Genomic DNA, 14,104 nt, shown 5'->3' on the forward strand with positions numbered 1-14,104 from the left:
TCTCAAAAATTTTTATGAAAGCATTTCTGTGCATCTAGGAAAGAATAAGTGCATGTTGGATTTTTGGAATCAATACAGTAATCCATTTTTTTTGTATCTACCTGCATTGCATAGGAGAGAAGAGTCCAAGTTAGGTGGTTGTTAAATAATTTTAAATTCATTTTGAGAAATGAAGAATATGTCTATAGGCTTAATATGTCTATAGGCTTCTTACTCTTATTTTTCCAATATACTATACAGAGATGCTGAAACCTGACTTTTAAACTAACCTTTTCAAGCTTAAATTCTAAAATAGTTCTTGTTATAAGTTACACTTCAGAATGTGTTTAAGATTCAGGTTTCTAAAATCAGATTAGGTTACAGATCTGTAAAACTTTCTTTATTCATATAAACTTTAAAGAACTTCTAAAACCTGTGCCTATTTGCATAATATTTACATATCATTTTGTTTATACTAAAAGTTTAAATCGTTTAAAAGAAAACAATTTCTGGCATAACTGTCAATATTTTAAACATACTCATATACATATTAAAATTAATCAAATGGAATATTTTGATGCCATCATCCATTATAAATTCATGTATAAATTAAAAAATTAACTTAAACTATTGAAAATTTACCTATTTTATTCATTCTATTTGAGTTTAAATATTATTTATACTTTCATCACATAAATATAATCTAATATGATTTTTTTTTATTTTTAAGCCTCCTGACAGTGCTCATGCATTACTCCTGGCTCTTTCCTCAGAAATCACACCTGGCAGACTTGTGGGACCATACGGGTTGTCAGGAATCAAACTCAAATCAGCCCCACATAAGACAAATACCTTACCCTCTGCACTATCACGCCAGCTCCAAATATGATTTTTCATACTAGAAAGTATTTTTGATCATGTTATTATATTTTGCTGTGTTAATATCAAATGTACAAATTGAGATTACTTTATCTATGACTTAAATGCTTTAAGTATCAAAGAGTTTTCTTTTGAGTTGGGTATATTACTAGTATGATTAATAAAAAACTGTCCAAAATAACATAATGGACTATAAATTTCTTTAATCATTAAATTAAAATTAAAATTGACATGTATTAAATTGTTTTGACTTTGTATGTATATTTTTGGGAATATATTATTTCTTCAATGGAACATTGATTCAGCACAAGTTCTATTCTATTTGTTGTTTTAGAGTTGTGTTAAGAAATATTGTTCCTCGTCAGGATATCATGTTAGAGCTGGTCCTTGTTGGTGGCCCCACAGTATTAAGGCTGTCCCGGCTGGGATTTGTTTCTTGTAGCTGTTGTGAGGAACTGTGCTGTTTCTATGTCTGGGGTCCAGGGTTCAAGGCTGGATGAATGGTATCTAATCACCTGAAGTCTAAGTTGATTCCACATGACATATTTTCAGGGTAGGAGATATCCCTGTATTGTAAACAACTATGAGTTCTTATCTCTAGTAGACAAGAGCTCTTTTTTTTTATGTAAGATTTCCCCTTTATTTAGTGTGCCTTTGCAGGGAGAAATGGTGCTACCTTATATTGTCGGTGTATTTGGGGGTGGACAGAGGGGATAACAGAAACAGGTCACATACCCAAAAATGATAAAAAAAAAAGGAATAAAAATGTATCAGCTCACAAATGTATATGTAGGACAGACATTTAAAAAAATAACTTAATTAATTTAAAAAAAGAAAAGAAAAGAAAAGAATGTGAATAACTTGACCTTAGAACAGATTAGCCTACCTTACCAGCCAATGACAAGACAAAACCAGAAGACTTGTCACCCTTTGGTAGGTCCAAAAGCCAAGATCGTGAGTTATAGATGACTGGCTGCTAGAACCATGACCAGACTATATATATCTTGGGACCAATAAAAAAGCCCTAGTTTAGGGTTTGAACTATGACCTGCACAATACTTATGATCCCCAGTTCCAAAGGTCTGGCAGAGACAATTGTAATGGAATGGGGCTTCGGGAAGCACAAAGAAAGACGCTATCCTAGGCGCCATCCCAGGTTCAACACAAAGACCAAGATCTCCAACCACAGAAGATGGATTAAAATGACACTGAGGGAACGGAACCTCAAGAACCACAAAGAATGACTTCATCATAAGTCCCACCTCAGGATCCGTGCAGATACAGAGACCTCTAGACACAGAGGTCTGATTGTATCACACAGGACAGGGCAGAAGTCTTCCACACACCACAAAAGCACCACCGGGAAAATAAATGATCCTGAGCAGAGTCTATAGTTGATCCCATGACAATATACTCCAAGGACGGAGAAACCCCATATTTCTTAGGCCAAGTGAATTCCTCTTTGAATGACCCCAATATTTACTGTGCCAGGGCAGGAGGGAAAAAACAAAAATACAAAAAGTACAAAACCTCGGTTATTTTTTATATATATTATTTTTTTATCTTCATTTATTATTATTATTATTATTTTTATTTACCTACCTATCTTTGGTAGATTTCTCTGTTTGGGTGTGATTATTGAAATTGTTGTCCCCAGTTATACTTATTTTTTTTCTCTTCTTTTCTTTCCTTTCTTTATGTGCTATGCCATGTTTCTTATTTCAAGACCATAGCGGTTTTCGTTTTGATTTGTTTTTGTTTGTTTCTTTTTTGTTTTTGTTTGTCTGTTTTTATTTGTTTTGGTTTTTTTTTTTTCGTTTGCTTGTTTTTTTTGTGGTGCTAATCGATATAGCTGGAATCCTCACTGGATATTTGACACTTCTTTTGGTACGGGGGGTGTTTCACCTTCTTTATCTCCTTCATCTCTCAAAGCGTTGATGAGAGCCCCTAGAAGGATTCCGCACATTTTCGGCATATTAGTCTCTTACCCCAGCTTATTTCTTTTCTCTTTTTCAAACAAAACCATCCATCTTGAACTAACTAGTCCTACCTCCAGTTAGAGGGGGAAATAAGGGAGACATCAAGACCAAACAGGTGCAAGACTACTAGGTAGTGGGTCAGATACAGAGGGGACCACATATTCTAGCCGCCCTGAGGGTGAGGGAAGAGGAAATGGGAGGGAGGACAAAAATGGAGGTATAGGTAAAGACAATCTGGTGATGGGAATCCCCCTTGCTTTTAAGTAAATATGTACCTAAAATAATATTGTCAACAATATGTAAGCCACGATGATCAAAATAAAAATCATATTAAAAAATAGTTGCAAAACAAACAAACAAAAAAAAAGAAATATTGTTCCAGGGCTGGAGCAATAGCACAGAGGTAGGGCGTTTGCCTTGCATGCAGCTGAACCAAGACCAGTGGTGGTTCAAATCCTGGCATCCCAAATGATCTTTCGTGCCTGCCAGGAGCGACTCCTGAGCACAGAGCCAGGTGCAGCCCCTGGGTGCCGCCGGGTGTGACCCAAAACAAACCAAACCAAAAAAAGTATGTTGCAATGAATAGACAAAAACAAATAAAACTTTGTTGGTTTCATTAACATCTTTGAGTTACTTCTAAATTATGTGTCTTAGATCACATAAATACATGTCAAAATAATTTAATGATATATCAGCTGATAAATAGGATTTAGATATTTTGAAAGAAAAAAATAATGCTTTGTTACTTTTCTTCTTTTTTTCTTCTTTCCCCTTTCTTCTTCCAAAGGGCTCCTGTCAGCACCTACACGGACTCCTCCCATATCCCTTTTTATATCTTTAATCGAGTCACATTACTGGAATAATCTTGATCAGCATCATAATTGGAGGGAGGAAAATAGATGGTACCAAGAACAGACAGTCATATGTCCATTTGGTGGAAATAAACAAAATTATCTGACTTGAACACAAAATCCAAAGTCAACAACAACAGAGATGATACCCAATCTACATCAAGCTGTACAAGGGGGAACAGTTGCACTAGCAACTAGTGGGATGCATGCTAGGAACAGGAGTGGAGGGAGGACAACATTGGTGATGGGTATGCCCTTCATTCATTATTACTATGTGCCTTAAATATTACTGTGAAAGATTTGTAATTCACTTTGCCCACAATAAAAAAAAAAGAATCAGGCTCTGAAGAAGTCATTACTTAGGCACTAGAATAACTCACTTTTTGCAGCACCAATACTAGTAGATTGTAAAATCGCCCCATGTGCCATATCTCCAACCCTAGGTGAATGAGTTTGAAATTAGGGTAGCACATGATATAATCCAAACCAGGCTGAAGGTGAAACACGTGTAGACTGGCAGTCTTCTACCTAGTATGGAGAGTCAGCTGCCTGCCAGAACTGTTATTTTTATTGAATGCAGAGACCACCCCCGGGTGGGGTAGTAAGTACAGAAAGCTCAGACTATCCTGAGCCAGTTCCCCCTAGGTTCATAAGTAAGACAATATCTGTTTTAGGGTAAATCCAAGTTGCAAACAAACATGCAAAGGAACCAGGAATGATCTTTGTTTTAGGTTAAATAAGGTGTAACCTAACAGTAGGTCATTCACATAGTCTAACCCGCCACTTTTTCTGTAAACACCAAAAAGAATTTTCATACTAGTTATGAACAATATGGTTATATTTAGGATTGGGGATGCTTTAATTTTTTTCTTTTTGGAATTGGGGTCACCCCAGTGATGCTCAGTGGTTATTCCTGGCTATGAGCTCAGAAATTGCTCCTGGCTTGGGGGACCATCTGGGATACCCCGGGATCGAACCACAGTCCATCCTGGGTTAGCCTGTGCAAGGGAATCACCCTACCACTGCTCCATCGCTCCAGCCCCTAAAGATGCTTTTATTTACAAAATAAAAAAGAGGCTGAGTGCTTGCAAAGCATGTTTTGTATATATAAGATCTGAATTTGATTCCTTATACCACATGGGAGCCAGTAGCAATCCCCCCCCCCTCGCCCCCCGTGCAGCACAGAGTTGGGAGTAACCCTTGAGCAGTTCTGGGTGTGATCTAAACTTTAAATAGTAATATTTATAACTATTATTTATAAATATAGTAAATATTGTTAACAAACTTTACCAATCAAAGTTTAAAAGATGCCTGTCAAATCTCATGGTTGGGTGGTGTATTATGAAAAGGGACCTGGGAAGATTGGTGAAGAGAAGTTGACTCTGGTGGTGGGATTGATATTAGAACACTGTACATTTAAAACTCAACTATGAATAACTTTGTAAATCACAATAATTTTTTGAATGTTAACAATAAAATAATGACAAAAGTTTATAAAAATAAGGTCAGATCTAGGGTCTTTCCAATAAGATTAATTTTAGGTGAATGTACACATGAGGATTGAGACATTCAAATTTTATTTCCCTAATTTTTCATAACTCCATTATCTACATGTTAATATCTATATATCTTTTATATATACATAAGAGGTTTTGTATCTAACTAGGCATGTACCTCTCAATGTGCCAACTCATCTATATTTACCCCTTCAGAATGCATTGGGAAAGGAAAATCTTGGTGGAGGGTTCAGGCATGGTGGTGTAGACACAGAAAGAAAGCTAGAAAAAGATAATCCAGATGAGGAAATCTATCCCTAAATAGTTCCATTTCAAGTCAGTCACATACAATAGAACTAGTACACTTCAAATGAATACACTTTCTAAATAATTGGTGGATGAATGGTTAGATTGACTCCATACTGCTTGCAATATAAATAAGTCCGTGGAATTTTTTTTTGATCTCCTAAATTTTTTTTATTTAAAATTATTTTAAACACCGTTGGTTTACAAGATTGTCCGTAATATTTTCCCCCACAGTTACACAATTGTTAATGATTGAGTATCAGACATATGATGTAGATGTACAACACCCTTCTTCACCAGTGCACATTTTCTGCCACCATTTTCCCCAGTTTCTCTCTCACTCTCTCCCCTGCACTTTGCCCTGCCTAGATGTACAACACCCTTCTTCACCAGTGCACATTTTTTGCCACCAATTTCCCCAGTTTCTCTCTCACTCTCCCCTGCACTTTGTCCTGCCTCCTTCGGTGGCAAACATTTTTCTTCTCTCTCTCTCTCTCTCTCTCTCTCTCTCTCTCTCTCTCTCTCTCTCTCTCTCTCTCTCTTTCTTCTCTCTCTCTCTTTCTCTCTCTCCCCCCCATCTTTTTTTTCTTTTTTGACAATGTGGATTGCAATACTGTCACTGAAGGGTATCAATAATTTATCTCCATTCAGCACCCAATTTTTGTCTAGAGTGAAAAAAATAATAATAATTAATTATTATAATTTTTAATTATTTTTAATTATATTAATTTTTAATTATTGTCATAGTAGTCTTTTTTCTGCCCTAAATCCCCTACTATTTGTGGCAAGCTTCCTACCACCATCTTATGAAATTTCTAGCCATTGATTTCTGTGGAGTTTCTAGCAATTCTTGTGATAGCTTTCTGCCACAGGAGTACAAAGAATCTCAAAATCTGTTTTTAATTTAGAAGTGAGAGTTACTCTGAAAAAAAAAAAGTAATTTCTTTTAAAAAGCTTCCTCAAGGGCAGGGGTCACTTCAAATCCCTGTAAGGATTGAAAAATAAAATCAGAGGCGCCCAAAAGAGTTATCTAAGAAAGCAAACAACTTACAATGAGTGGACCTCGGTTATTTTCCCGATACTTGTTCTGGAAGAAAATGTAAACGACAGTAGCAGCCAAAGAGTAGAGGAAGGCGAAGACAGCCACCGTGACAAAAAATTCTGCTGAAGATGAGGAGTCGCCAATTAGTGCCAGCTTCTGCCGTCCCTTTCCTTCACACGTAGGTACCTCAAAGGTCACCTGGTGCAACCTATAGAATCAGATGTAAGGAAAAAATTTTTAAAATACAATGAAACTGAAACTGGATGTCACAAAAAAAAAAAAAAAAAAAAAAAAACACCAAAAACCCAACAACTATATTTCTAAAGTGAAGTGGAGATAGAGGAGCTTTATGTTATTCTATCTTGTTCATCTTTACTGCATGGTAGTTTATTAAAGAAATTATAGGGGGGCGGGCGGAGAAATTGCATGGAGGTAAGGCGTTTGCCTTTCATGCAGAAGGTCATTGGTTCGAATCCCAGCATCCTATATATCCCCAAGCCTGCCAGGAGCGATTTCTGAGCGTGGAGCCAGGAAGAACCCTGAACGCTGCTGGGTGTGACCCAAAAGCAAACAAACAAACAAACAAACAAACAAACAAAAGAAATTATAGGGATCATAATTTGAAATATAGACACACATGATGCAGTAACATCATTTTATTTGGGTTCACAATGCCTAGTCATTCTAAAGAGAGTAGAGAAAGGGACTTTGTCCTCAAACCTAACACATTAATGTCTGCAATAAATCTTAAATGGGGTCTCTAATGTCATAGACCTGTTCTATATCTTTTATTTTACTAATTCTTCTCTTTTTAGTAAATCACCTTGTGTTCTCATTCTGCCCATGTCTGGCTTTTTGGAATTCTTGTGTAATCTCAAGTAACATCTTCTGTGAGAACATTTTCTAATCCCTGTTCTAAAGTGGCTATTCTCCTTTATATATTTCCTATTATACAACATTATTTGATGTCATTCACAGTTCATCACTACATACACTATCTTCATTATGTATTTGATTATTTGTTGTTCCCCCCCCCCCATTTTCATTGCTCTCTCTATGACAATAATTTTGCTCTGGTAAGCATAAGCCAAAATTTTCTGGGCACTCAGTGAATAATAACTGGATATATGAAAGAATAGGTATCAGAAGCAAATAATTTTATTGTTGTTTTGTTTGTTTTAGGGAGCCAACAGGGCTCACAGTGAGGCTTGAGAGCTGCTTCTGGATTGGTGCTTTAGGGGTTGTTCTCTGTAGTATTCTGGACATCATGTGTGGTGCCAAGCATGAAACATGGGCCTCCTGCATGTGAACCTTGTCCTCCAACTCTAGCTATTAAGTGTTTTTATTTTTTTAAGTAAATGTAGATTTTATTTTAAAATTCTGAAGGGGAGAAAATAGAGACAGAGAGAAATAATACTCTCAAGAGAGAACACTGGCTCCCCAAAGGTAGAGAGAGTCCCTGTACAGATCCTAGCATTAAATTATGAAAGCACACATCTAAAAAAGGGTCATGCAGGTGACATGTGCTTGGGCAGCACATGTGCAAAACAGTGACACATGGGCCCAGGAAACACACATGTCATCTGAACATACTTGATTTTGTAAAATGACATTAATTCTAATTTGACTGAACTTTCAGAGCTGTTTTTATAGAGTAAATCCTATCAGTAAAGCATCCAGATTGAATAGACAAAACAGAGACCTATTGCTCAACAAATAACACCTAAGGAAAATGCATTAGATCTAGAACAACAAATCACACTGTGAAGCAGGGGAAAGACTACATTTCAAATTTGGAGCCAATATTCTATTCCCTTACAAATGAGCCAATTATTCCACAAATATAAGGGAAGCACTCTAAAATAGACACAAAAGAGGCTTAGGGATGTCAACAATGTCCTATGAAAAATTAACAATGATGGTAAAGTCATTAAAGTAATCTTCCAACTTATGATAAGAGAAAGGTATTTCTCTTATCAAGAAAAACTATATTTTTTAAAATAGATTTATTCTCCAATATTCTCTTATAATGTATATAATATGATAATAATAAAATTATTGCTAATTAACATATTAGCAACTAACATATGGGAGTATTTCTTGCATTAATTTAATTTAATGCTCTTGGTTACTCTCTAATGTAAACTAATGTCTCCATTCCATTTAAAGATGAAAATAAAATGGTTTAGAAAGATGAAGGTACTTATCTTAAATCACACAACTAGCACTGTGAAGTCCATGGGCCATAGGTCTAGAATTACCATGGGTCTTGATTATAAAGTATATATCTTAGGGCCTTGTACAAAACCTGATTGAAATGAAAACTTTTAAGGGTATAGTCTAGTTTACAAACCAAAGTAGAAAGTTCATTTTCCTTAAGCTTCTTATTTTTCAGAAGTAATTTGTTTTTTCCCTTACAAAGTAATTTGAGAGATATTTTAGAATTCACTTCACTTTATTTGTGAAAAATGAGATGCCTTCTTGTTTTTCTTAAACAAAATATGTAACTTAATTAATGTTCAGGAAAGTAAGAGCATTCATTGTAGTTTTATTATGGTGATTCTTTCCTTTCTTGCCAGAAATACTAAAATATTTATCAGTAGCTTGATCTGTAAGGATGGTAAAAATATGTTTAACAAATTATCATACTGATTTGGCTATAGGTTATTTTCCAATAAGGTACATTGTTTTCTCATATGATAATATTTATTCAACAAAATTTTTTTTTTTTTGTGGTTTTTTTGGGTCACACCCGGCAGTGCTCAGGGGTTATTCCTGGCTCCAGGCTCAGAAATTGCTCCTGGCAGGCACGGGGGAACCATATGGGACGCCGGGATTCGAACCAATGACCTCCTGCATGAAAGGCATACACCTTACCTCCATGCTATCTCTCCGGCCCCATCAACAAAATTTTTAACAAGAAGATCTGTAATTTATACATTGGCTAGATACTGAGGACAGAATGGGGAAACATTCCACCACAGAAAAAATAGATATTGTATAAGTAGTTTAGATCCAGTCTGAGGTTGTTGAGGTCAAGGTAAGATTCCACAAGAAAGTTATTTTATATTTAGTACTTAAAAAAGAAGTAGAGATTGCCAACAGGAGAAATAAAAATATAATAATAAGACTTTACACCCACTTGAGTGGATCTAATAAAAAAGACAGTAAGATTGTAATAACAAATTTTTGTGAGACTATATTTAAATAACAAGGTAATATTAAAATAACAAGTTCTAATTAGAAAAATTAGAATTTTCATACATTGTTGAAGGAAATGTAAAATAGTGCAGCTGCTTTGGGAAATGGTCTGGAGATTTTTAAGTGATTAATTATGGAGTTATAATATGATTTAGCAATTCCACTCTGAGGCCCAAGAGAAATTATAACAATAGTCTGTCCTATATGAAAACCTCTATTGAAATGTTCAGATTTGCATTATTCATAGTATACTAAGGGGAAGCAACCCACAAGTCCATCAAATGATGAATAAAGAAATAAAATACTGCATATCCATACAAATTAATATTCCTCATCCATAGGAAAAGTACTGATATGCACTACAACATAAAGAACTACAACACAAAGAAAACTCCTTTAACATATTTTATTTTGAGGGTAGGCATTTCAGAACCAAACCTGGCATTGCTTCGGGATTATTCCTGGCTCTAACATCAGGGATTACTTTTGGCAGTGCTTAAAGAATCATTTGGTTGCTGAATATTGAACCAGGCCAGCCACATGCAAGGCAAGTGTTTTACCTACTATATTTTGTCTCCAGCCCCCCAAATTTTAAAACACTATTTATGCAAGGGAGATAGCTCCAAGTGCTAGAGTATATGATAGTGTGTTTGAAACTCTGGATTTGATCCCAAACACCATATCCTTATTCAAAAAGAAACAAGCTAGTGATCATCAACAATAGTCATGATTTGTAAACAGCCCAAGTGCCCAACAAGAAATGAATGCAATAAGAAATTGTGCAATAAGATATGTCTTAATAATGGAATATTAATTAATAATGGAATTAATTAATTAATAATGAAATATTAAGCTATAAAATAAATCTGAAAGCTGGAGAAGAGATAAAGAGATATTTCCTCAAAGAAGAAATACAGATGACCAAAAGGCACCTGAAAAAAAGCTTTACATTAATCATCAGGGAGATGCAAATCAAAACTACAGTGAGCTTCAGCCTCATAATTTGAGGGGGGAAATGGATGCTACCAGGCAGGACCAGACAGTCATATGAACATTTAGTGGAAATAAAAATGATCAGACTTGAATACCAAACCCACAACAGAATCGATACCCAATCTACAACAAGCGGTACATGTGGGGACCAGTTATGCTAGCATCCTGGGGAGTAAAGGAGGGAGAAGTGGGATGCATGCTGGGAAAAAGGGGTGGAGGGAGGACAACACTGGTGGTGGGAAATGCTTCTTATTCATTGTCACTATGTACCTTAAATATTACTGTGAAAGATTTGTAACTCAGTTTGGCCACAATAAAAATTAAAAAAAGAAACACAAAAAACTACAGTGGGCTAACACCTCACATCACAAAGACTGGCACATATCAAGAAGAACAAGAAAAACCTGTGTGGGGAAAAAGACATTCTCATTTACTGTTGCTGGGAATGAGTGGTCCAGCCATTTTGGGAAACAATAAGGATTTTCCTCAAAAATCTAAAATATAAATTCCAATATGACTCATAATACTGCTCCTGGGAATATAATCTAGGGACCCAAAATCACAAAGCAGGAAAAACATTTGCACTTCTATGTTAATTATAACACTACCACAATATCCAGAATCTGGAAACAACCCAAGTCTGAGAGCAGATGAGTGATATATTCTACACAATGTCTCAGCTGTTAGGAAAAACAAAGTCATGAAATTTACTTATAAATGGTTGGATAGAGAGAGTACTATGTTGAAAAAATGAGTCAGAGGGACAGGTATAGACACTCATTTGTGGGATATAAAAATAGTCTGATAATATCCAAAGATAAGAGAAATGAGGACAAGGAAGACTAGTCCATGGTATGAAGCTTACCACAAAGAACAAGGAGTGCAGTTAGGGCAAGAGGGGACCATAATGACAACAATAATTAGAAATGATTAATCTGGACAAGAACTGTACTGAAAGGAAAGAAAGAGATATACATTATGCTCCTTCAGTAAAAATGTTTCAAACCAGTGTTTAAAAGACAATGAGATACACACAAAACATACAGAGGAGAGAGGAGACAGGAGAAGGAGCGAAGTCCCATAGAGAGAGAGAATGATCTGAGAGAGGGTGGGAAGTAAACTGGGGACACTGTGGTGGAATGGGTGTTAGATATTGTATAAATGAAAATCATGAACAGCTTCATAACTGTGTTCCAAAGTAATTCAAAATAAAATGAAATCTTCCACTTCAATATAATTTGGATGTTAAATGGAATAAGAAGAATAACTTCACTCACATATTGAATATAAAGAAAAAATCAAAGTCAAAGACTGAGGAAAACAACAGAACTTAGTCTACTACATTAGGAGGATGAGGAGTGGTCGAGTATAGATCTATGACAGCAGTGGAGGAATACCAGCCCTCTGATGGTGCATATTATGTGATAACATTATACTTCCAAAGCTTTCACATTAATACTTTTTCCCCCAGGCCCCAATAATTTTTTAAATTAAGAGATCATTATTTTAGAAAAACCAAGCTAAGTAAAGAAAACATGTCACAGGGTACTACACATTTTATAATTGTATTTATAGAAACTGCTCAGAAAAATGAAAATTTGGAGATAAAAATAGCATGTTAGCTTTTGTACAAGACTGGATTGGCAACAGGAGACTTGAAAGTGATTGGAAGTAATAATACAGGATTTCTTTTAGGAATAAAAAAAAAATGTTCTCAAATGGACCGTGGTTATCAATCTACAAATTCAGTAACTATATTAAAGCTATTTGTTTGTAGAGTTAAAGTGAGCTATTTTCATGATATATAAGCTATGTATCAGTAAAATTATCTAAATATATGCAGGAAAAAGCATAACCAGGATCCTACATAGGCAGGAAGCATAGCGGAGAAACATAACATGATCTTGAAACTAGATGACGGCAGAAAGGGTGAGGAAAGGTCAGGATGAGAAGCCAGGATTGTAGAGTTTTGGGGGCCATCTCACAGAGTTTTGTCTTTAAGATAAATATTGAAATGATTCTCTTACAATAAGTACCAAATAAAAACAAAAATAATAGGAAGGGCCATGTCACCGAATACAATTGCATACTCACTTTGAGTAGGTTAGCCATGATTTTCACACAAAGCACTTCTTACAACAAGAACATAAAGCATCGATCTCTAGTTTGTGTGCAAAGAGCCAGAGAGAGAAAGAGAGCCAAATAATTGTTTTTTTTTCTGTGCAATTAACTAAATGTCAGCATTTTCCCTGTTGCTGACTTCTTGTGTTAATTGTGCTATCTGTAAAGGTAAATAATAATGAAAAATCCTCTGTGCTTATTAAAACCAATGATTTATGACTTGGTATTTAGACTACCAGCCACACTGGAATAAAAATCAAGAGAAAAAAAAGAAATGGAAATGGAGCTGTGACCTAGGATCTCTATTTCTTCAAACGGAGGGGATCATCTTTAAAGGAAGAACAAGTCATCTCAAAATAGTCTGAATATATTATTTTCTATCACTAGAAATATAAATGGTATATCCACATAGCATCTGAATGATGTGATTTTGAACATATACTGATGTAATGAATCTTTTAAGCAGTAAAGATACATTACTTTGAAGGGAAGTTATATAGCTAGGATGTATTTAGCAGTTAGTTGTAATAAATTAGAAAGTCAATTCCGTTTATTTAGAGCTAAACAAGAAAAAAACAGATTTCTGTATGAACATTGTATGTCAGTTGATGAAATATAGAAGCCACCAAGGCCACCTCTGATCATGTGAGGGACTAGTCAGGGAGCAATTGTTAAGTTGGTAAAGGGACCAAATCCAATTTGTGGATTTCAAAAGTATAATTCTTTTCTTGGCTGGCCAGACTCAATCAAGATGTAATTGCATTTTGTTGGGTTTTACTGCATTGTGTCTACCAACAAAGAAATCTGCATGTTAGAGTAGTTATGTGGAATAAAGATATTTTTAATGAAAGCTTAAATATAAAACTTTGAACACTTTAGTATTCATAAAACTAAAGGAATTGCTGGCATTCATATTTTTTGTTCTGTTTGGAGATCTGGAAATATAAGCAAATTAATTAAGCAAATTGGTGTTGCTTGATTAATAAAAACATAATAAATGCTGCAAATATTATCAACTTCCAGGTATCATGCTAGGTGTATTATTGACTTGCATCTCATTGATGCTCATACAACTTCTCAGGTGCTCTGACTATCAACATTGGTACAGGTGCAGAAAATGCAGTTAGAAAAATGGCTACACTAAGAACTATCATGACAATGTTGATGAGTGAGAGAAGTAGAATGTCAGTCTCAAATATAGGCAGGGCTTGAGGAAAGTGGGAGAAGAGAGGCATTGGTGGTGGGAATGTTGCACTG

At 35.3% G+C, this 14,104-nt stretch overlaps 1 protein-coding gene across 2 annotated transcripts in view; it reads right to left on the reverse strand.

The window, feature by feature from the left end:
• Nucleotides 1–14,104, reverse strand: part of SYNPR (synaptoporin) — a 360,846-nt gene that overhangs the window by 43,707 nt on the left and 303,035 nt on the right. For both annotated transcript variants that reach the window (XM_049777116.1, XM_049777117.1), the window contains one exon: nucleotides 6,542–6,740. In XM_049777116.1, coding sequence (XP_049633073.1) covers nucleotides 6,542–6,740 — 199 coding nt within the window. The remainder of the gene's footprint in view (nucleotides 1–6,541; nucleotides 6,741–14,104) is intronic.

This window comes from Suncus etruscus, chromosome 7 (assembly GCF_024139225.1).
Source record: "Suncus etruscus isolate mSunEtr1 chromosome 7, mSunEtr1.pri.cur, whole genome shotgun sequence".
Lineage (NCBI taxonomy): Eukaryota > Metazoa > Chordata > Mammalia > Eulipotyphla > Soricidae > Suncus > Suncus etruscus.